General features: G+C 35.7%; 1 protein-coding gene across 1 annotated transcript in view; it reads left to right on the top strand.

Annotated features, from left to right (window-relative positions):
* LOC123556803 (uncharacterized) overlaps window positions 1–25,776 on the top strand; it is a 61,323-nt gene that overhangs the window by 23,726 nt on the left and 11,821 nt on the right. Inside the window, exons 11-18 of the mRNA XM_053543151.1 lie at window positions 883–962; window positions 3,327–3,544; window positions 8,373–8,504; window positions 12,414–12,644; window positions 13,915–14,042; window positions 16,587–16,724; window positions 19,517–19,762; window positions 22,188–22,438. Of these exons, the coding sequence (XP_053399126.1) occupies window positions 883–962; window positions 3,327–3,544; window positions 8,373–8,504; window positions 12,414–12,644; window positions 13,915–14,042; window positions 16,587–16,724; window positions 19,517–19,762; window positions 22,188–22,438 (1,424 nt within the window). The remainder of the gene's footprint in view (window positions 1–882; window positions 963–3,326; window positions 3,545–8,372; window positions 8,505–12,413; window positions 12,645–13,914; window positions 14,043–16,586; window positions 16,725–19,516; window positions 19,763–22,187; window positions 22,439–25,776) is intronic.

Genomic DNA, 25,776 nt, shown 5'->3' with positions numbered 1-25,776 from the left:
CTTGGATGGTTCTCTTCCAGAGTTGTTCTTACAGTTCTGTATAGTCGCACATAGGGGCCATTAGAGCAAAAAGAAAGAAAACATTCTTCAAGCAGCATCCATAAGCTCCTGGTTGGATTTTGAAATAATTTCTCAGAAATGTTTATTAGGTAACCCTGCTCCAAAATTACTCAAATTATTAGGATTGATCAAAAACATTGCTACCAGACCTTAAAGTTGAAAAACCATTCAAACAATGTCTTAGTAATTCCTTGGGTGGTCTACAGTATTATTCAGTATTTTCCATTTCATCAAAAAACATGGACTTTAGGGGATGGGGTAAATTTCTTATGTGAGTATATGATGAGAAATTTAGATATATTGTCAGATTTGCTGTTCCAGTTTTGAAATGATTTCAAAGAAAAGTTTGTAGGGTACCCTCGGTTGAGTATGCAGTTTATTATGATTTGTCAAAACAAAAAAGCTGCCAGTTTTCCTGTATGCGTGTAGTTACTTGTGGGAACTGTAAAAAACAATGCCTTAAAAAGTGTTGATCCGATTTGCATTTATGATGTGTTCATACTATTCCAGTTTTCAAAAAAGCAAGGCTACCAAAACTGTGAATAGGAAAATCTTCCATCTCCTCCTAAACCAGTGATTTAATTTTGAAATAATTACACAGAACAGAAATGTTCTCTTGGTGACCCACTGCTTAAATCTTAAAATTCATCTTGTTTTATCAAAAAATATGGTTACCAGGGGTGGGTCTATAGAACACTTAAAAAATCTTCTCTGAATCTGTTGGCCAATCATCAAAGCTATTTAACAGCAATATTTTAATGTCTGAGTTATGAAACTCTGGTGAGCAATACAGCATCATCATGGCCATCTTGTATTTTTTAGGTCTCTGATGATTGATAACCTTCCATCTCATACTGGAATGTGGACCTCAGCTTTTTTATCCAGAGATGACTTTCATTCGTGTAAGTTCAGTAACATGCATTGGATAAACAAAATATTTTAGTTAACAGAAGGTGGTATATTTTTGTGTGTATAGTATTTACTGCAAAATCATTTAATTTCGTGGGCATGAAATTTCGTGGTTTTGGTCACAACAGCAATTTCGTGGGGATATGGATTCGTGGATTTCATCTTTTGAACATAAAATTAATGGGAATTTTACTTGTTCTTTTGGATTAAATTTCGTGGCTTGACTCCACCATGAAATCCACGAAAATTAGTTCCCCACGAATATTAGTGATTTCACAGTATTGATGTAAAGTCTACAGACTACAGTTATTATGTAAGGTTAGATAGGTTACTGAATCTGAGTAGGGCCATGATATATTTAAAAAATGAGTGGAGTTTTTAGCTCACCTGTCGCGTAGTGACAGGGTGAGCTTTTGTGATTGCCCTTCATCTGTCAGTCAGTTGTCCATCTGTCCATCCACAATTTCTTGTGAACATGATAGAGACATTTTGAAATCAATTTTAATCAAACTTGCACACAACTTGTATTGGCATAATATCTCTGTTCCTTTTGAAAACTGGCCAGATCCCTTCATGGGTTCCAGAGTTATGGCCCCTTTAATGGCCAAAATTTACTATGTTTGGCTTGTGAACACGATCAAAGAAAATGTTTGTTTACACTTAAGAGGCCACGTTTTTGGTCCAACCTTAATGAAAATTGATCAGAATATTTGTCTCCATGAAATCACTAGGTAAACATGTTTACATTGTTATGGTGTGTTACTCAGGTGAGCGGCCTAGGGCCATCTTGGCCTTCTTGTTTTGTTCCCTAACAAACAAGATTTATGGGACTTTTTTAGAATCATTTTTTCCCATTTAAGTTCCAAAATATGTCAACAATTGACACAACAGAAGGGAATGATACACATGAAGGCAAATATTATGCATTAGAACCACAACTTCAGCTTGGATAATTTTAGAATTGTCTCCCATTTTGTACTTAATTTTTCACTTTTTTTTTGCATTTGGGTCATTAACTTAAAATCCAAAGGATGACAATTAATAAATGAAACTGAATTTTCAACAAGTGCATGGCACATCATGATGACATTTGAAAATTGACATTCCTGCACAGACACAGTGCTTCATTTCAAACTTTGACACTTCATGATCAAAGCTGCTTTCTTTTTCTGCCAGAACAGCCAAATATGTCTAGATAGAAAACAAACATACCAGCCCACTTAACTCAATAGTGACAGCGCAGATCTACAGATCCAGGGTCGTGGGTTCGAACTCAGGGCAGGGCGTATGTTCTCCATGACGATTTGATAAAAGACATTGTGTCTGAAATAATTCGTCCACCATCTCTGATTCATGTGGGGAAGTTGGCAGTTACTTGCGGAGAACAGGTTTGTACTGGTACAGAATCCAGGAACACTGGTTAGGTTAACTGCCCTTCTTAGAGGCTTTTACTGGTACAGAATCCAGGAAAAGTCAGGTTAGGTTAGCTGCCCGCAGTTACATAACTGAAATAGTGTTGAAAAGCAGCGTTAAACCCAAAACAAACAAAGAGAACAAAGTCTAGTCCGAAGGATTATGGCAAATGTTGACTTGGCTGTAAGTGTTGTTTACAAAAGTGTGAATGTGCCTTACCAGTAATTGTGATTATTTTCCATTTTGCTACAGATGCCCATAGGATATATCAAGATATTAACAAATAATGAAATAAAAATGTGTATTACTTAACTCTTTATAAAAAAAGCCAGTCCGTAATTTTGCTATACGATCAGTCTATGTTCAACACAATAATGTTAACTTGGTTAATAATTGAAAAATTTTAAAGTAAAAATGCGTATGTTGATTTCTGATGTCATGTTATAAAACACTTAAATGGCTTTCCAGTCAATAGTTAAAGCTATTGGACTTGGTGCAGTTTTGACTTTAGATCAGCAAGCTATTCAGTACATGTATAATATATATATTATCAGATTTGTGTCACACCTTAATAATAAACAGCTTCAAAGAGGCTTTGCAAACAAGCCACCTACAACAAAATTTACCCTACTCTAGTACAGCGGGACAGAGGCAGAAATGACCCCCAGATCAAAGAGAGAGAGGGAGAAAGAAAGAGAAATTGTTTTGATATAGGCATGTCTGGCAAACATAGCATAGTTCATTGCAGACAGACAGCTAGATTCTTTATATGCTTCATTATATGCAAAGCCCTCTCTCCTGGAAAGAACCAGTACTGTATTGGAGACAGGTTCGGCCATCTCAGAAATTTCCAGTGCTTGGACATGGTATGGACTGACAGTCTTATATATTACCACCAGACCTCTGGGCTATAATTTGTATTTTTTGTTTGTTTTTTATTGCAGTTGATTTACTGGTTCCTACCCCAGGATTAGTTTATTCAGGAGAAGATGGGACCACAGTTCATATGGTGAAACCAAGCAATACACTGAACAGTCTCAGAGATATTCCATATTACTATTCCAAATGGCCATCTTGTTCTTTCACGTTACACTGGACAGGTCCTGATGGCCAAGTGGCTAAACTCAACTTGAATTCTGTGATTAAGAATGAAGCCAGGAAGGTAAAGATGAAAACTTTGTTTTAACTAAGATTCTTTTGACTGTTATGTCCTTTGTTAACTCAAATCTATCAATCCAGCCATCAGTCTTTCCATTGACAGTTTATTTTTTGATCAGTAATCATAATGTTAGTTTGTACAGTAAGTTCTATAACTCTGCCTATTATTTTTGACAAAATCGTTCCTCTTTTTAGCTTGACTATTCGAAGAATACTTCGAGCTATTCTACCTGGGTTAAAGTTTTGTATGCAAGTATATATAGCTATCATTTATAAACCTATAGATTTGAAACTTATTTTTCCTTTATCTAGATCAATAGTCAAGTCCCATAACTCTGGCTTGTAATTTGACAAAAATGATGCTTTCTTTGAACATCTCTGAACAAATGAAAGTATTGCATTGGAACTTAAAACAAGTTTAAAAGATCATTATTTATTATTAAGTCAAGTTCAAATATCAGGTCTCATAACTCTTACTTTAGTTTTGACAGAATTATTTCCCGTTTTCACTTTGAAAATGGCTAATATAAACATTTAATATTTCTAAAACCTATCCATTAATTTGATAGAAATGTCACTTTTAAGAACATATTCCAAGTTTACATATCAACTTCAGTAACTCTGTCTTTTATTTTGACAAATTAAGTCCACTTTCCTGCTTAGAAAACTAGGTAAAATTTGTGCTTTCTTGTAAAATGCTCTGAAAAAGATGAAGGTATTGCATTAAACTTCAAAACAGTTTGTATGGATTGTAAACTTTTAAGGAAGTTCATGTCCAAGGTCCCTTTATTCTTACTTTAATGTTTACAAAGTAACTTCCCTTTTTGAACTTCAAAAATGCCCTTAAATTGCTGTTTTATTTTGTAAAACCTGTGCATCTTCACACAACATAAAATCAGAATGTAATAATACACAACTCGGGTCAGAGTATATGAACTCTGTTTATTTTGACAAAGTTATTGCCCCTTCTGCACATCTAAGGTGGTTGTTGGCAAAATTATTGTTTCCTTTAAATAGCTCTGAAACCAATGTGGGTATTTCATTGGAATTTTACATTTACCTGTTGGCTCATGAGGAAGTTGATTGTCAAAAATACAAGAATGGGATAAAAGTTTGTGTTGCTTGTATCTCAAAAAAATAAAATATCAATAGCATGTGAAGTTGCACACCTGGTTCTGTTTGGAATTTCACTCAACCAGAGCGGAGTTATTGTCCTTGACTTAGTGAAAAATACACATTTATAATGCTTATGTTGCATATATCTTTAAAACTATTTTACATAGAGTCATGAAACCATGAAGGAATATTATCCAGAATATGAATTTGTGCCCCTGAAGTTTTTTATTTCTCTTTGCAAGACCAGAGTTATGGCCCTTGACTTAGTAAAAAAAATAAAAGTTTTTGCTCCATGTATCTCAAAATATACTTGACCCAGTCATAAAACATTAGATAATAGTTTTGCACTGGTCTTCTCTTTGAGATTTCACTCAGCTAGACCAGTGTAATGGTCCTTCTCTTGGTTAAAAATACACATAAAGTTCTTAAAAATTTGTGTTGCAAACAGTTTATAAAATATTTCATGAAAGTCATGAAACCGTATACAGTGACAGGAGTGGGGGTACCTATGTCTTATGGACAAACATCTAGTTTATTTTTATTTGATTTTGCTTGTACATTTTTAGCTCTCCTGTCACAAAGTGACAAGGTGAGCTTTTGTGATTGCGTGGCGTCCGTGTGTGTGTAAACTTTTGCTTGTGACCACTCTAGAGGTCACATTTTCATGGGATCTTTATGAAAGTTGGTCAGAATGTTCATCTTGATGATATCTAGGTCAATTTTGAAACTGGGTTAACTGCGGTCAAAAGAAGGTCAGTAGGTCTAAAAGTAGAGAAACCTTGTGACCTCTCTAGAGGCAATATTTTACAATGGATCTTCATGAAAATTGGTCAGAATGTTCACCTTGATGATATGTAGGTCAGATTTATATCTGGGTCATGTGCGGTTCAAAACTAGGTCAGTAGTTCTAAAAATAAAAAAACTTTGTGACCTCTCTAGAGGCCATATTTTTCATGAGATCTTCATGAAAATTGGTGAGAATGTTCACCTTGATGTTATCTAGGTCAAGTTCAAAACAGGGTCACATGCCTTCAAAACTAGGTCATGAGGTCAAATAATAGAAAAACGTTGTGACCTCTCTAGAGGCCATATTTTTAAATGGATCTTCATGAAAATTGGTCAGAATTTTTATCTTTATGATATCTAGGTCAAGCTCAAAAACTAGGTCACTATGTCAAATAATAGAAAAAACAACGTCATACTCGGTTCAAAACTGGGTCATGTGGGGACAGGTGAGCGATTCAGGACCATCATGGTCCTCTTGTTAATGTATTCTGTAAAACAATTTTGAATGTGTGTGTTAGCATGAAAAGTGAGCTACAGAATAATACTATAAGAATAATAATTTGTGTGTTTTCAAAACTATGATAGTCAAATGTCATCTTGAGACATGTCACTTTATAATGTAAAGGCTATGCAGTTAGTAATATAAACAGTTTGAGCTGTATACAGTATTAAGTTTTACAACTCATAATAAGTATATCCTGTGTCAGGTATGCTGATTCAGGGGCCTATTTGTCTCTCAAATACAGCCTTGGGGGTGGGTGGGGAGCTGAGTAGTTAAGGTTGTTGGGGGTGGGTGGGGAGCTGAGTAGTTAAGGATGTTGGGGGTGGGTCGGGAGCTGAGTAGTTAAGGTCGTAGGGGGTGGGTGGGGAGCTGAGTAGTTAAGGTGGTAGGGGGTGGGTGGGGAGCTGAGTAGTTAAGGTCGTAGGGGGGGGGGGGGGGGAGCTGAGTAGTTAAGGTCGTTGGGGGTGGGTGGGGAGCTGAGTAGTTAAGGTCGTAGGGGGTGGGTGGGGAGCTGAGTAGTTAAGGTCGTAGGGGGTGGGTCGGGAGCTGAGTAGTTAAGGTCGTAGGTGGGGGTGGGGAGCTGAGTAGTTAAGGTCGTTGGGGGTGGGTAGGGAGCTGAGTAGTTAAGGTCGTAGGGGGTGGGTGGGGAGCTGAGTAGTTAAGGTCGTAGGGGGTGGGTGGGGAGCTGAGTAGTTAAGGTCGTAGGGGGTGGGTGGGGAGCTGAGTAGTTAAGGTCGTTGACTTTAAATCACTTGCCCCTCATTGCTGTGCTTTCGAAACCGTATTTAGAGTGCAGAATTTTTCCATGTGAGGAAGTCACATGGCTCCTGTTTAATGTCCCAGTTTATCTTGATGGTTTTAAAATGTACAAAATAATAAGGTTATTATAACAGTAGCTTGATCTGGGATGCTGTATTCGGCTTGAGTGGATTTTTACCAGATCGGATCTCATGAGGCGATCCGTCCTTGCAAAATCCATGAGAGCTGAATACAAAAATCCCAGATCTAACTACTGTTATAATGACCCTTTTATTATATACCTCTACCAGTTTGTTTTTAATCCTCCGCCACAAATGGTGGGGGGTTATAGGAATGGTCTCCATCCGTCCTTCCCTCCTTCTGTCCTTCCGTAACATTTTGTGTCCGCTCTGTATCTCCTAAACCCCTTGAAGGATTTTCATGAAACTTGGGTCAAATGATCACCTCATCAAGACGATGTGCGAACCCATGAGTCAGCCATGTCGGTTCAAGGTCAAGGTCACAACTCAATGTCAAAGGTTTGAGCCTTCCATTTTGTGTCCACTCTGTATCTCCTAAACCCCTTGAAAGATTTTCATGAAACTTGGGTCAAATGATCACCTCATCAAGACGATGCGCAGAATTCATGAGTCAGTCATGTCGACTCAAGGTCAAGGTCACAACTCAAGGTCAAAGGTTTGAGGCTACCATTTTGTTTCCGCTCAGTATCTCTTAAACCTCTTGAAGGATAATTATGAAGCGTGGATTAAATGATCACCTCATCAAGACGATGTGCAGAACTCATGAGTAAACCATGTGGGCTCAAGGTCAAGGTCACAACTCAAGGTCAAAGGTTTGAGCCTTCCATTTTGTGTCCGCTCTGCATCTCCTAAACCCCTTGAAGGATTTTCATCAAACTTGGGTCAAATGATCACCTCATCAAGATGATGTGCAGAATTGATGAGTCAGCCATGCCGGCTCAAGGTCAAGGCCACAACTCGGAGTCAAAGGTTTGAGCCTTCCATTTTGTGTTCATTCTGTATCTCCTAAACCCCTTGAAGGATTTACATTAAACTTGGGTCGAATGATCACCTTATCAAGAACTCATGAGTCAGCCATGTCAACTCAAGGTCAAGATCACAACTCAAGGTCAAAGGTTTGAGCTCTGTATCTCCTAAACCCCTTTAAAGGCTTTTAGGATTTACATGAAATAGGGGTCAAATGATCACCTCATCTAGACGATGTGCAGAATTCATGGGTCAGCCGTCAGTTCAAGGTCAAGGTCACAGCTCAAGGTCAAAGGTTTACCCTTTCACTATCCATACTAGTGGTGGGGGATTTAGCTGTCTTTCAGACTGCCTTGTTTGTTTTGTTATTGAACAAAATATACAATGTTTATTGATATTAAAATGGGACTAAGTGAAGTTTTTTATTTGCGCTATTTATAGAACTGAGTCAGATCATGCATATTAATAAAAGTAGTCCCGCAGCATTAACATGATAAAATACAAAAGATACAATATGAAATTTAAAAGGTACAATACGGATTTTTTTCTGCCTGTTCATATTTAATTATGAAATACAAGTCGATTTTTTTTACAGAATTTATATAGGTATATAATAAAAGATCATGCTGCTTATTGTAGGATGCAAAACATCATATGTTATCACTTTTCCTCTTGTGTTCTAGAAATTGTTGACACAGCTTCATGGGAGGCGTGACTATTATATGAACCAGTGTAAATTCACAGAGGAGGAATACCAGATTTTGCTTAAACTGGTTGATACCGTTTATGAAAAAAACTATGCATTAAATGAACAGGTAAAGTATTAATTCTTAATTTAATGTATAGAGGATATTTGTTTGTTTTGAGTGAATATGGAATGAGCACGTAGTGCGAGTGAAAATGTGAAAATTTTCTCACTTCGAAGTGAGATATATTCCATATTCACGAAAACAAACAAATTTTCTTTTTATTTTATGCTCAATTACGTTGAGATTTGCATTTTACAACTTTTTTTAATCTCAGCGCGGGGAACAGACGCACGTAAACAGACATGACGTCAGATGTGCTGTGACGTTATAAAGACGCATACAACAAAGTTCCATTTTATTTTATTTTTTGCTGCATAATGTTATGAAATTCTCTTTAAGTAAAATAATTTGAATTGAGAAATAAACTATAAAGAACAAAGTGCGACTACAATTTTCATCCTGTTTTAAGCAAATAATTTAAAATTCATACACAATGTAATGAGGGGGTGGAGCTATATCTCTCACAGTGTGAAAATATAGATTTCATATTTTCACAGTGTGAGTGATGAAATATGAAAATATTTAACTGATAGAATACAGTATTTCATTAGTTAGCATAAAATAAAAGGTTTTATTTTATGTTTTCCAGTGAATTATAGAGCTTTCTCAGTGAAATAAAAGTGATAATCCACAGTTTTGAAACAGTAGATTATCATTTTTATTTTAAATTTCATTGTTTTTGCCGAACTAGTTCCGGTCCTCCGTCGCGACTGAAGTCAAATTGTATACCGAGTGTTATGAATACCGGGGACCATAATGACGATGACGTCATTAAAATGACGTCATTTGTGTGATGCTTTCTGTTGATCTTTCCCACATTTTATAAATTGCGTAACAAAAGTAAAAGTATTACACATAAAATAAAAAGAAAATTCGTTTGTGTCAGTGAAATATCAATTTTATTTCACTCGTGAGCACCAAAAAATGTCATTTTCACTCGTGGCTACGCCACTCGTGAAAATATCAGTTTTTTAGCTCACCTGAGCACAAAGTGCTCAGGGAGAGGCATTGTGATCGTTCACCATCCGGCGTCTGTCCGTCCGTCCCTTGTACGTCCGTCCGGCGTCCGTCCACACTTTCCTTTCAAACAACATCTCCTAAACCAACAGGCCAATTTTGATGAAACTTCACAGGGATGTTCCTTGGATGGTCTTCTTTAAAAATTGTTAAAGAATTGAATTCCATACAGAATTCTGAGGAAAAACTTTAAAAATCTTCTTCTCAAAAACCAGAAGCTTAGATATTTGGTGTGAAGCATTGCCTAGTGGACCTCTACCAAGTTTTTTTCAAATCATGAGGGGTCACTTGATTTTACATAGGAAAATCTTCAAAAATCTTCTTCTCAAAAACCAGAAGCCCTAGAGCTTAGATATTTGACCTGTAGCATTGCCTAGAGGACCTCTACTAAAGTTGTTCAAGTCGTGACCCCGGGGTCAAAATTGACCCCGCCCCAGGGGTCACTTGATTTTACAAAATTTTTCTAAAAATAAACCAGAAGGCTTAGAGCTTAGATATTTGACATGTAGCATTGCCTAGTGGACCTCTACAAAATTTATTCAAATCATGACCCTCCAGGGTCAAAATTGACCCCGCCCCAGGGGTCACTTGATTTTACATAGGAAAATCTTCAAAAATTTTCTAAAAATAAAGCAGAAGGCCGAGAGCTTAGATATTTCATGTGTAGCATTGCCTAGTGGACCTCTACAAAATTTGTTCAAATGATGACACCTGGGGTCAAAATTGACCCCGCCCCAGAGGTCACTTGATTTTACATAGGAAAATCTTCAAAAATTTTCTAAAAATAAACCAGAAGGCCTAGATCTTAGATATTTGACATGTAGCATTGCCTTGTAGACTTCTACAAAATTTGTTTAAATCATGACTTACAGGGTCAAATTGACCCCGCCCCATGGGGTTACTTGATTGTACATAGAAATTTTTTCAAAATTTTTTAAAAATAAACCAGAAAGCCTAGAGCTTAGATATTTGACATGTAGCGTTGCCTAGTGGACCACTACAAAATTTATTCAGATCATGACCCCCTGGGTCAAAATTGACCCCGCCCCAGGGGTCACTTGATTTTACATAGGAAAATCTTCAAAAATTTTCTAAAAATAAACCAGAAGGCCTAGATCTTAGATATTTGAGGTGTAGCATTGCCTAGTAGACTTCTACAAAATTTGTTCAAATCATGACCCCCGGGATCTCAAAAACCAGAAGCCCTAGAGCTTAGATATTTGACATGTAGCATTGCCTAGAGGACTTCTACTAAAGTTGTTCAAATCGTGACCCCGGGATCAAAATTGACTCTGCCCCAGGGGTCACTTGATTGTACATAGAAAAATCTTCAAAATTTTCTAAAAATAAACCAGAAGGCCTAGAGCTTAGATATATGACATGTAGCATTGCCTAGTGGACCTCTACAAAAATTATTCCATTCATGACCCCCGGGGTAAACTTGGCCCCGCCCCAGGGGTTACTTGATTGTACATCAGGAAATCTTCCAAAAAATTTCTAAAAATCATCAGTTTGACATTTGAAACATGTAGCTCATATTACTCTGGTGAGCGATCCAGGGTCATCATGACCCTCTTGTTTTTTGTGCCAGCTGTTGCTGATATTCAGACCAGAGTTATAGCCATTGACTTAGTCAAAAATACACATTTAGTGCTTAAAAAAATTGTGTTGCACATGTTTGCAAATGTTTGACCTAGAGACATGAAACCATGTAGGAATATTTTTTAGCTTGTGAATTTGTGCACCTGCATTTTCTTTTGGATTTCACTTTACAGGACAAAAGTTATGGCCCTTGATTTAATCAGAAATATGTACTGAGGGCATAAACGTTTGTGTCCCATGTATTTCATAAAGTATTTGCCCTAGATTCATAAAACATTTATTAATTTAGAGAATTGTTATGCAGCATGTGACTTGTGCACCAAGTGTTCTGTTTGGGATTCCACTCTGCCAGACTATAGTTATGGTCTTTGACTTAGTGAAAAATGCACATAAAGAGCATAAGTAATTGTGTGGCATATATCTTTAAAGGTATTTCACCTAGAGTCATGAAACCATGTACAGTGAAAGGATCTGTGTATGTGTGGGGGGACGGTGGGAGAGGGGGGGGGGAGTGGGTGCGGGCACCAGTGTCCTATAGACACACAATGTCATATAGTTTTCTTTTATTTGAAGCTTTGGGAAACCCTCACTTCAGTCAGATTTCAACCAACTTGAAGGAGGCCAACCTAAGGATGATTCTAACCAAACTTGATGGTGATCTATTAAGTAGTTCATAATAGGGCTGTCATCGATAGAAACGATATCGATGTATCAGCGATATTTTTTGGTCGATCGATTATCGATTCCCATTTTTAAAAATCGATATTTTACACAGAGAAAAAAAACTATCCAGATAAACACTCAGACCCTCTAAAACAACTTTTCTGCCTGCAAAAATGCGCCCTTAGTAACGGAAGTTGTCAATAAAGGTCATGTCTAAACTTGTACCGTAGCATTCTTTTCCAACTAGTCGGCACTACCTGTATGGGGAAATACATAAATACAAATAAAACACATGAAAAGCAGGCAATTAAACTAAAAATAACATTAACAAGAAGGTATATAGCATGTACATGAACAAATAGGTTGTTACTCTAACTTAATAATCGATTTATTGATGTATCGTCGATATCTGTCTTCCGATATATCGGTATCGTCGATATGACAAAGACCCAATCAATGACAGCCCTAGTTCATAAGAGGATGTGTTCATGAGATAAAAGAATTTGATGGTAAATGATTGCATCCACTTAAAATAACAGCTTGCACTGACTGTTTGATTTGGGCAAGTTAACAAAATACATTTGGTTAGAGCATTTTTTGACAGCTGTTATTTTGTGCAGTTTCTACTTACAGGTTTTGTCTGGAGCTGTTAACACTCGAAGATCAGATATTCAGAGAGCAAACAAGAAGAGAAAAAAGAATGAAACCATTCCAGCAAAACAGCCAAAGAAGTCACTGGCGTATTATTTAAAAAACAGTTCTCAGTCAGGCTTTATAAAGTGGGAACTTAAAAGGGAGCCATTTGTGTATGGGAAGACAATTGTACTGCATGTGGAACAAATTGGTGAATCTGATCATTTGGTTGTATGTAACAATATTTGTTTCTATTATACCTTATTTGCATACATTTGTATTTCTCACTTTATTAACTTGTCTGATTTTTGAAAAAAATTGTCACTAGATCATTTATATTGGTTAAGATTTTCTGTTAAGGCAACTTTTTTTTACCAACCATAAGAGGTATAGCTTTGAGAGTTTGCACATCTGTTAATCATCATTAGATTAGTAAATAGGCAAGGAATCATAAGTCTGCAGTTTGTCAAAATTATTGCTCGTTTTGTGAGCCCTTCTTGGTCTGTCCATCTGTCAGTCCACACTTATCTGGTGGACGGGATGAAACTTGGCCAGAATGTTCCTTGGGTTGTCTTTTTCCAAAATTTTATCAAACTGTTCCACTTGAATGCACATAGGGGCCACAAGAGATAAAAATAGAAAAATCTTCAAAAAACCATTTGCCCCTAAACCTCTTGTCCAATTTCTGAAATTATTTCACACAAATGTTCATTATCGAACCCTCTACCGAGGCTGTTTAAATTCTTCTGATTGGCTACCAGGGTGCGTGGTCACTTTTCCCTGTGTGTAAATAGTGGATGCTTTTAAAATCTTCTTTTATGAAGCTGCTTACCCGACTTTGAAATAATTTTACACAGATTGTTCATATTACGATTCGTTGAATTTTTTTAGCTCACCTAGCACAAAGTTCGAGACTGAGTCATGTAGGGTCAGAATGTTTATCTTGATGATTCCTAGGCCAGTTTTAAAACTGGGTCATATGGGGTCAAAAACTAGGTCACAAGGTCAAAAAATCAAAGGAAAAGCTTGTAAACACTTTTGATGCCACATTTATGACCCTATCATCATGAAACTTTGTCAGAATGTTTATCTTGATGATTCCTAGGACAAGTTCGAAACTGGGTCATGTGAGATGAAGAACTATGTAACCCGCTCAAATCAATGGAAAAGCTTGTTAACACTCTAGAGGCTGTACTTATGACCCTTTCTGCATGAAACTTGGTAAGAATGTTTATTTTGATGATTCCTAGGACAAGTTTGAAACTGGGCCATGTGGGGTCAAAAACTTGGTCACCACTCAAAGGAAAAGCTTGTTAACAATGTAGAGGCCACATTTACGGCCCTATCTTCATGAAACTTGGTCAGAATGTTTATCTTGATGATTCAAAGGCCAGGTTTAACAGGTGAGCGATATAGGGTCAACATGACCCTCTTGTCTTTATAATTGATTTTGCGAAAACTGGGCTTTTAAAATGGTATATATATACATTTTGTGTTTCAGTTTGTAAACTCTGAAGACAAGCACTCTTTCCTGTCTTGCAATGTTCTATCTGTCAAGGGCACAGTATGGGTTAGCCAGGGCAGAAATAATTACACTGATGAGGACTATTTCATGGCTGCTAACCATAAGTGAGTTCTACACTTGTACTTGTTCTTAAAAGCTATAAAGAATTTCAAATTTTATGTGTAAACAGAAGCATATATGTGGATAGACGATAGATTATGATCTATAATCTATTTATAATTTTTGTGAAATAATTTTCATATACTTATAGATTGTTTGTTGTACAGATTATGTAAAGCAAACACAAGCATAAAATCATGTAGATTCAAGACAGTTGATAATCTATGGTAGCCATATATCCCTTCTGCTCCTGCCAGCAGCATTTTTTCACAATTTTATTTATAGATATTTTTTTTCATATTTGGTTTGACGAAACTTTCTTAACTTCTCAATGGATCAAATGTACAGTTTAATAGATAAATTTATTTTGGCATCAGCTAAGTAATATGGTTATTAAAACAGATTAACAAAATCGATAAAAAAAAAAATATGAGTAATACATTCTGTCAGTCACATCAAAACTAAGGATAGTACAAAAAGGGAATTGTTCTTTATTTCCACTACGATCCATTGGCATAAGGCTGCCCCAGACTTAAAAAGGAAATAGCAAAACTTAATTTTATGTCAAACAGCATCTTCACTTAGGGTAGTTCTGCAGGTTCAAAGAAAGTCATTTTATCATGTAGAATTTGATTAAACCCTTATTTTTCAGAAGTTAAGAATATACTTAACAAGAAATATCTTTAAAAAAGATGGTCGGCGAAGTGTAATAAGAAAAGAAGTTTAGTAGGTTTTCATATCATTTGACTGTGTTATTCTATCATCTACCTAACATTTTGCAAATAGCAAAACTAAACACGATGCTTTAACAATATTTAAATGGTTCTCTTGTAACTTTTCACAAAGGTTTCCTATCTCAAAGGTCAAGGTCACAGTTTGAGGTCAAAGGTCATGTCAGATCTTATCCAGTGGATAACTTTGACATACATTGAGTAATTTTGTTTATATTTGGCATGAATGTTTAAGTCAATGAGACTGAACACTATCTCAAAGGTCAAGGTCACAGTTATGGGTCAAAGGATGGGCTCGACATGTTGCTCGTCAGCATCTAGTTATATTTATTAAACTCGACATTTTCTTTTAGATATAACATTACTCTTGCTAAATATACTTAGTGAAATGTAGCTTTAAAACTGTAAACAGCGTCATTAAGGATAAACACTTTGTCTGACATTTCACTGAGCATTTCAGAGTGAAAAAATAGTCACTCTTGTCCAATCAGGCAGAGTGTTGCATAAATCTTTCATTTTGATAAATTATCTGTAATATATTATCAAGTAATTTGATTTGCAAACTTAAGTCATGTGGCATGGGTTAGTCCATGTCATGATTACGTTCTTAGATGCCTTTGCCGAAAAAAAATCAGATAATAAAAATTGTAGGGTTGTGTGCTTGACTTTTTGCAGGTCTGATTTAAACAATTTAGACCTCTCTCTTGTGTTCATAATGGGAGTTTATGTGAAACTCACAATTTTGACAACATTTTCCTGAGTAGAAATTTTTAACAATGTGAATTTTTATGGCTTTTTTCACAGTTGTTAATAAACATATTGTCTCCAATATGTTATAATGAATTATGAAGGTTCTTTGCTTGTTTTGGAGATATTTATTATTTACCCATAACTAAAGAGATCTGTACATTTCAAGCTAATCTTTAGACATAGGAAGATATAGAAAAAGATAGGGTTGTGTGCTTGATATTTTGCTTGACAGATTTGAAAAATTAGGACATCACACAAGTTTTCATAATGGGAGTCTATGGGAAAATCACAATTTTCACAGCATTTTCGCAAAATATAATTATTTCTACAATATAGATTTTAATGAAACTTCTCACAGTCGTAAATAAACATGTGACCTATAATGTGACGAAATAAAATGTATAGGCCCATATGCTTGATTTTGAGATATTTGCCCATGATTGAAGTGATCATTTTAAGCTGCTTTTAAGCAATTATTTTTAATTATTTAACGTGTAAGATGTTCTAATATCATATTTTAACTTTAGAAAGATAGTTGCATTGCCATTGTAATAAATTTACTCATGGGGTGCCAGTAATTCATAAAATGATTATCATAGCCGTATGCTGAATCCAGGCTTTATTCTACGTTATCTAGTTTATCAAACATGCAGAACTACCTTAAGTGGGGCCAGAGACCTATTTATGCCCCTTTTGATCCATATCCATAGGGTTTTAGTTTATAGATGATTTTGTGGGCCATGACAGTATGCTGTTAAAAGGAAATCTGTTAGTTTCATTTCAGTTTAGGCTCAATATTTACTTAATTTTCTTCCTTTATATACAGTAAGTTTATATCCGTTAAATCAGATCAGAATCAGACTAAATGGAACAGGTGTTTGAGTTAGCAGTCATTTATCGCAAAGCGAATGACCATCAAGATTATAGCAGTATAGGGTTACAATCATGTTACCCTCTACTTATACGTATAGAGAAAAGATATTTTTTTGAATTCAGTTAGAAGAGTTATTATAGTTTTGGTTAATGTCTATATATGAGATGATAAGCTTTTTTTCCTGTTATTTATAGTGAATTGTGGGTGCATAACAAGAATGGAGAAACTGTTCTGTCTGTGCCAGTTAAAGTCGTTTCAACAGCAGCAGAAGAAGGATTTCCACCAGTCATTATTTATCCAAAGATTTTTGGAGTCAACAAGGAAAGAAATAGGTAAAGATGTTTGTGTTGAGAGCAGTTGATGTCATATTTGCATACACTAAACCGTGTCTCTTCCCTTTTTAGCTCGACTATTCATAGAATAGTGAGCTATTGCACTCGCCCATGCGTCGGCGTCGGCGTCCGCGTCCGCGTCCCAATTTTGGTTAAGGTTTTGTATGTAAGCTGGTATCTCAGTAACCACTTGTGGGAATGGATTGAAACTTCACACACTTATTCACTGTGACAAACTGACTTACATTGCACAGGTTCCATAACTCTATTTTGCTTTTTTACAAAATTATGCCCCTTTTTCGACTTAGAAATTTTTGGTTAAGGTTTTGTATGTAAGTTGGTAACTCAGTAACCACTTGTGGGAATGGATTGAAACTTCACACACTTATTCACTGTGATGAACTGATCTACATTGCACAGGTTCCATAACTCTATTTTGCTTTTTTACAAAATTATGCCCCTTTTTCGACTTAGAAATTTTTGGTTAAGGTTTTGTATGTAAGCTGGTATCTCAGTACTTACTAATGGGAATGGATTGAAACTTCACACACTTGTTCACTATCATGATCTGACATGCACTAAGCAAGTCCCATAACTCTACTCTCTTTTTTTTCAAAATTATGCCCCTTTTTCGACTTAGCAGTTTTTTGTTAAGTTTTTGTATGTAAGCTGGTATCTCAGTATCCACAAATTGGAAAGGATTGAAACTTCACACACTTGTTCACTGTCATGATATGACATGCAGTACAGAGGTTCAATACCTCTACTTTGCATTTTACAAAATTATGCCCCTTTTTCAACTTTTGTATTCATTCAATTGACAAGGCTGTTGAATAGTCGAGCGTTGCTGTCCTCCGACAGCTCTTGTGTCTTTTTGATGGGGCGGGAAAGGAAATAAACCACTTATTATACATTATTGTTGAAGCAAATGGTGGCCCAGCTGTCTGTCATACCTTATTGTTTTACCCCATGTTAGTCCAGCTGTTCTACATTATTGTTTAACAGCATGTTGGCCCCATTTTCTGTTTGCCATTGTCATTTTGATGAATATTGGCCCACCTGTCTGTCATACATTATTGTTTTACCCCATGTTGGTCCAGCTGTTCTATATTATTGTTTAATAGCATGTTGGCCCCATTTTCTGTTTGCCATTGTCATTTTGATGAATATTGGCCCAGCTGTCTGTCATACATTATTGTTTTACCCCATGTTGGTCCAGCTGTTCTACATTATTGTTTAATAGCATGTTGGCCCCATTTCTGTTTGCCATCATCATTTTGATGAATATTGGCCATGCTGTCTGTCATACCTTATTGTTTTACCCCATGTTGGTCCAGCTGTTCTACATTATTGTTTAACAGCATGTTGGCCCCGTTTCTGTTTGCCATTGTCAACTTGATGAATATTGGCCCAGCTGTCTATCATACCTTATTGTTTTACCCCATGTTGGTCCAGCTGTTCTATATTATTGTTTAACAGCATGTTGGCCCAGCTTTCTGCTTGCCATTGTTGTTTTGATGAATATGGGGCAGGTATCTGTGGTACCCTATTGTCAAACACATATTGGCCCAGCTATCTGTTAAATATTTAATTTAGCCCTAGTTCCAAGGTCAAGGTCACACTTAGAAATCCAGGGTTAACAAGGTCTGTTTTGTGTCCAGTCCATAACTCTGCCATTGATGAAGGGGTATTAAAATTACTTGGCATAAATTTTCCCCATAATGAGACAGTGTGTCATGTGCATGATCCAGAGACCTAGCTCTATTCAGGTCAAGGTCACACTTAGATGTTAAAGGTTAACATGGTCTATTTCTTGTCTGGTCCATAACTCTTCCATTTATCAATAATTTGACAAGAATATTAACCATATTGAGAAGGTGTGTCACGATTATGGCTCGGGTCTCTCTGGTCTAGGTCAAGGTCACAAAATGATTTGTGATTTTTTTTTCGCAGACAACTGTGGCATTATTGGGCACACTTTGGGGGCATTTGTCACCAATAGTAACAGCTCTTCTTTTATCCAAACATGCAAAACTACCTTAAATATGTAGAGGCCACATTTCTCGCTTGATCTAAATTAAATTTTAGTAAAAAAGAAGTTAACACTTAAGAGGCTGCATTGTGTACCTGATCTTCGCGCAACATTTGGAATGTTTGTCTTTATAAAAGCTAGGTCAGTTTTGAAACTGGGTCATTTGAGATAAAAAAACCAGGTCACCAGGACAGCCATGTTAATACTCTGTATGCCCCAAGAGGCCAGGTTAAAGCTAGGTCATCTGGAGTGAAAACTAGGTAAAGTAAAATCATTGAATATTCTATTTAACTTTCTTTGTCTAATCTACATGAAACCTGGTCAATATATTTGTCTTGGCAAATTATAGATCAGGTTTGAAAGTCAACCCCCTTTAGTCTAACAGTAAGTCACCAGGCCCCTATTACAGTTTTATACTAAAAAGCTTAAGTGATTACTTAGTTAAGTCTGTTATCTTAAAATCATGTTTAGTAACAGTGTATTTTTAGCTAAATTGTACTATGATTAGTAGTATCAGTCTGCGGTACTTACTTCAGTGGCGCTAATATTATTATGATATTTCTATTTAAGCATGATATAAGGAACTTAAGTATTTGCTTAAGTATATTTCTTATTTTTATACTTCTATTGCAGTAAAATTCAGAATTGTTGTAGTTTGATCTATGAAATAGTGGTATACAATTCTAATTACATGAAATGGGCCAGGACGCCAGGTCAAATCATATAAATAAATAATAGATATTTTTATTCTCTATTTCAGCATCTGGTGTGCAGTTATTGGCATAGAAGATGAGGTTCTTGATATAGAGGACAAACTTTGTTGGACAACTGGCTCAGTGTATGATGAGCTTACACAGGGAACCAACATGGAACCTGCAGTTAAAAAGCTGGCATATGTAGGGAACAGCTGTACAGGCAAACTGTTGATGGCTAACCTTGTTACAGGACTTGCATTTATTGATCCTAACACAATGGAATTTGTTATTGTAACAATAAAGGAAGGGTGGTAAGTCACAACTTTTATGCCCCCACCACTTTGGGGGGGGGCATATAGATTTGCTCTTGTCCATCCGTCCTTCCGTCCTTCCGAAAATGTTGTGTCGCGCGTAGCTCTGAAAGTATTTGACGTAGAGTCACAAAACTTTACAGGAATGTTGGTCAGCATGTGTAGTTGTGCACCTGGGTTTCGCGTCCGGATTCATTCAGTCATAGAATCCATGAAAATTGGATTTATGTTGTGCCGCTAGCTCTAGACTGTGTCACAAAACTTTAAGATGTGGTCCATTAGTTGTACTGTTTGCGTCCGTTATCGCGTAAATGGCCTCTGAATGGTCTTAGTGGTACGCTAGCCTGAAGTAGAGTCACAAAACTTTACAGGAATGTTGGTCAGCATGTGTAGTTGTGCACCTGGGGTTTCGCGTCCGGATTCATTCAGTCATGTAGAAGTTATGGCCCCTGACTTTGTAAAAATTGGTCATTTTAATGTTGTGTCACGCGTAGCTCCTGAAAGTATATGACGTAGAGTCACAAAACTTTACAGGAATGTTGGTCAGCATGTGTAGTTGTGCACCTGGGGTTTCGCGTCCGGATTCATTCAGTCATGTAGAAGTTATGGCCCCTGACTTTATAAAAATTGTCATTTTAATGTTGTGTCGCGCCTAGCTCCAAAAGTATATGACCTAGAGTCACAAAACTTTACAGGAATGTTGGTCAGCATGTGCAGTTGTGCACCTGGGGTTTCGCGTCCGGATTCATTCAGTCATGTAGGAGTTACGGCCCCTGACTTAGTAAAAAATTGGTCATTTTAATGTTGTGTCGCGCATAGCTCCAAAAGTATTTGACCTAGAGTCACCAAAGTTTACAGGAATGTTGGTCAGCATGTGCAGTTGTGTACCTGGGGTTTCGCGTCCGGATTCATCCAGTCATGTAGGAGTTACGGCCCCTGACTTAGTAAAAAATTGTCATTTTATGTTGGTCTGCGTAGTCCAAAAGTATTTGACTAGAGTCACCAAGTATTACAGAATGTGGTCAGCATGTGCAGTTGTGCACTGGGTTCACATCCGATTCATTCAGTATTGTAGGAGTCCTGGACCATGGACCGGGAAAAAATTGTCATTATTTGCCCACTGACCTGGAAAAATTGTCATTTTAATGTCATGTAGTGGGGCACTGTGCCATGAACTTTCTAGTTCTAAGATTGATAATCCGTAACAATGATTCAACCACAGACCAGTAAACCAATTAATGTTAGTCTCACTGCTCACAGCAAAAAAGCTGTAGTTGGTTTGAAGACAAATACGTTTATTTCCAAATGAAGAAATACATAAACACATTGTCTTTATAAAATGTCACAAATCTTAGATAGCTCTGTTCAAAACAATGAAGTATGTACTTTAAATGAGCAAGTATCCAGTTTTACATTGTTTCTAGAAAAACAATGAAATAATGCTTAGTTGCTTCAGCATAATGCAACCTAGTCTACTGCCTTAGGCTTAGCCCAAGAGCCATTGTAAACTTTAGCCCCCGGCTTGTCAGTAGGTAAGAGCATTAGTCTACAGATCTTGGGATCGCGACTTCGATCCTCGGGCAGGGCGTATGTTCTCCGTAACTATTTGATAAACGTCATTCTGTCTGAAATCATGAGTCCTTCACCTCTGATTCATGTGGGGAAGTTGGCAGTTACTTGCGGAGAACAGGTTTGAATACTGGCTAGGTTAACTGCCCGCCGTTACATGACTGAAATACTGTTGAAAAACGGTGTTAAACCCAAAACAAACAAACAATAAACTAGTTGTACCATTATGGCTAGAAGGCACATACCATCTGTTTATTGACCTTGTTATTATATACCTTCACTTCATTTTATCTTTGTGTTTTCATTTTACATATTTTCCTTAAATTGATAAGCATCTTTGTATTGCTTTTTTCATCAACAATGCCATCATTATTTGACAGTCGATCTGAAAATGATTCAGCACCCTTTTTCCCACCATAATGAAGTTGCTTCATGACGTCAGTGTCAGAACATGCTGACATTCTGCTTACCCGGGGCTATTATGATTATGGCACATGAGGCACAATGCGCCATTATTGATCTTTTGATGGCGGCCGTAATGGCTGTTTGTAATGGCTTTTTTGTTACTATTTATAGTAAGGTATATAATAATAAGTAGTAATAAATTCAACTTTTAATATTTTTATGTGTTCATTATTTTCCAGTGTTTCTTTCCAATTTTTCTGATCTGCATTGGTAATGTATCAGTCTTTAAAATGGTACCAAAATATATATTTTTGGCTGACTTTGAGTGGTTTTACATACTTTAAAAAATTCGGCAGATTTCATATTAAATTGTTAGAGGTCCTCTTGCCTGTGTATTCTTTTGTATTCACAAAATAAAATGGAACATAGCTTTCTGAATTATTTTTTGCAGTGCCAGACATTTTGATTTTACCACTGGGAATAACGTTATGAAAGGTGACTTCGAGAACATTGAAATCCTTGCAGAGAAAGGTTTTGCCAGCGACAACAAAGAAGTATATCGTGTAGCATTTGGTGTCAAGAATAAGATGTTTGTCCTTGACCTGTCACATAAACAGGGAGATTCTACAATAGATCTAGAAATGATATGTAGTTTAGAACTGCCTGGCCTCGTCAAAGAAGTCTGCTTTGTGGGAAAGCATGGTAGGATAAGTATAGAAATCAAAAATTTTGTTCCATTGAATTTTGTTTTTAGTTTATGTATAGAAAGTATATGCAGACCCATCCAGCTCACCATGCGTCAGTATCCACAGCTTTATTAAAGTTTTCATGTACTTTCATTTTACCTCTTTTATGGATGGATTTGCTTTAAACTTTGAGTTTTGCATCAATATCACCCAAATATATGAAACAAAGGTCATAACTGTCATGACTGTATTTGATGAATTATGCCTCTTTTTTATTTAGAATTTCATGTTAAAAGTTTTAAACAATATATCTCTATCATCCGCATCATTCAACTGTAAAACCTAAACTCTGGCACTAATATTTTATTATTATCCCCCTTTTTACTTAAAAGTTTAGGTTTAATGCATTTCTCCCTATTTTGATGCACTTTCCCTCTATCTCTGCTTTTACTGAATGGATTTGATTTAAACTTTAATTAGTTGTGTTACGATGTGTATCTATGCTATATTAGTAATTATAGTCTGAGGCCCTAAGGGTCAATGAGTTCTTTTAATGTCCACTTGTGTAACTGGTTAATAATAATACATGACTAAGGTCAAACTCTACGGTATCCAGTTTAATACAATCGTTAAGTATATTAGTACAGCAACACATTCTGAAAATAAAGGTTAGAAGACAGTCAATACATGGTCAATCAAAGTAAAAGCAGTACACAATACGTAATAGATATGTTCTCGTAAGTACCATACATTCACATTTAGAACGTATCAACAAACGCGTCTAGACGCCGAATAACTTATTTGTCCTAAATCGTATAGAATACTTATTAACACATATAGTTACACATAACACATATGGGTGGTTTTCAAAATAATGAAGCAAAAGTGTGACATAGGGGTTGAAAATTCAAACTTATTTCTGATGGTGGTCATCTATTTTTTATTATAGCAAATACTTCAAATTTGAAGGAAATAACTTTGGGGAAGTGTTGAGAAATGCCAATCAGAAAATATTTCAGCCTTTAATTCGAAAGTTCAGTGAATTTCCAGTAAGGTGGGTGATAAATGTTGCATGGTTTTATGACAAGGAAATATGTATAACAGTAATTTTTTCAACATAAATGATAAGTAATGGGTGTATGTGTACGGTTTGAAACTTATTTAATCATATGTTTGTGGACATTGGTTTTTAAAATCACCCTTTCTGCACAAATTTGACATGAAAATAAAACTTTACCTAGAAAAGTTGTTGCTGAATGCAAAATAACTACCATATAATTATAAAACCAACTTTTTTCTGACATGTTGCATGTTTATAAACCTTATGCCAAATTTCAAGAATGTCCAGTAATTCTAATTTCTAGAATTGTCTACTCAAAATTGAGTTATTTTACAGATGCACAGGGGACACATACTGAAGATCAGTGTAATATTCATCCATTATTAGTTTTCTATTCATAAAAAGACTACTGGTAATAAACTTTAGACAAATACTATCAAAAAAAAGTTTATTCCATAAAATAACTACAAAATTGAAAATTTTCACTACAAAACCATGAAAATTCAACAAAATGTAATGCTTTAAATGAAAAATAAGTGACTTTATACATACCTAACAAACTGAAATCATTTAATTTAAATGAACTGCTTATTCATATTAGAAAAATGACAAAATACCATGCATGATAAATGGAATAGTAAAATTCATACATACTTTATAATGTTACTAAAAAGGGTGCACAGGGGACAAATTGTATCAAAATATTTATTCATAGAATATGTTCATGGTAAGTAAAATTCTTTTAACTACATAATATTTACTAGTGAACATTTACATATTTAGGTAAACTTAAGAGCTTAAGAAGCAATAAAATTGATATTTCCACTTTTAAACTTGAAAATTGGCAACTTCGGAAAAAATGCAAACAATGAATTTTTAATTGTCCAGGGTTTCTTATATAATGCTAAATTATCAAGTAATGCCTAAATTTTGCATACACACTGCTAAGAATAAAGAAATGCCACCACAAATTACAGTAATGCTATGATAATTGATATATGTCATAAAAAGGGTGCACAGGGGACATCACTTTTGGCCTTGTGAATGTTTAACAGTCAGTAATATGTGAAGTTGAAGGCTGCTTTTGTATCTGTTGTTACTCCCTTTCAAGGAAAATAAAGTAAAATCCCATTTTATTTAAAGAATAAAAGATATCTGACACTTAACAACTGAAAGGTGCACAGGGGACATTTTTAGGTGTATAGACATTCATCAAGTTTCTGAGAAAGTCGATTTATTAAAGAAAAAAATCATACTGTGTCTTCACAACTGAAAGGATAAAGATCTTAGAAAAACATTAAGACTTTAGAAAAGTAATAGGGTTATGAAATTGTAGTGTTCAACATTTAAATTTAGTATTTTTTTCACTATTTTTCGTGAAAAGGGTTCCATCACAAGATGTGAAATAGTGTTAACAATAAGATGTAGGTAAAGAAAAGAAGTATTTTATTTAAATGTGCAGAGTTTAAGTTACATTAAAAAGCCACAGCTGTAACAATAAAGCATGATTTTAAAAAGTAAACCTCAGTTGAAAACTATACTTCGTGTAAAATGTCACACTTTTTTGGGTGCACAGGGGACAAAATTAGCTATATAATTTAATATAACTTTAAAACTGCTTGAGCCATCAAGATAAAATTCCACACATTTATTGAGTACATTGATTTGGATATATTTTGCTCCAAAACACATTCTAAAACTGAACTGAATTAAAGTAAGGTGAGAGAGAAGAAAAAGCTTCATTATTTTGAAAACCACCCATATAGTTACACATAACACATCTTGTAACTTATCACCTAAGGGACAAATGATCTGTAACTGTACAATTCTCACACAGACTTCATTCACATCAGTGACTGTTACTTGATAACTGCAAAGTTAAATGTTAGCAGTGAATAAAAGAGAGAAATGTGATTGCAGAAATACAAGCGTCATTCTAAAACTCACTTCTTTATAAATCATGAAATTTACAATTTTAAAGTTACTAAACTCAAAGTGAACCTAATACAAAGACTTAATTCCCTGTACATCAATCAATAAGCAACAACAGGACAAATACAAACCATTGGAAATACATTTTCTGACCACAGGTAAAAAGCACATGTTTCCAACAAAGACTAAAATGGCTGACTGACCAGTATTTTCAAAGAGGTCACAGGTCAATTGAAAATCACCAAACAGCGGTAAACAGATAACTCATGACAAGTTAGAGATACAAGGTGGATAAGGTTGACGGAGTTGTCTCCCTTATGGAATCTTAGTTTTAATAGAAAACTGACCCTGTTACAGTTGTC

This window comes from Mercenaria mercenaria, chromosome 5 (assembly GCF_021730395.1).
Source record: "Mercenaria mercenaria strain notata chromosome 5, MADL_Memer_1, whole genome shotgun sequence".
Classification (NCBI taxonomy): Eukaryota; Metazoa; Mollusca; class Bivalvia; order Venerida; family Veneridae; genus Mercenaria; species Mercenaria mercenaria.
Note: the sequence above shows the minus strand (reverse complement) of the source record. Positions and strands in the feature narration are given on the sequence as shown.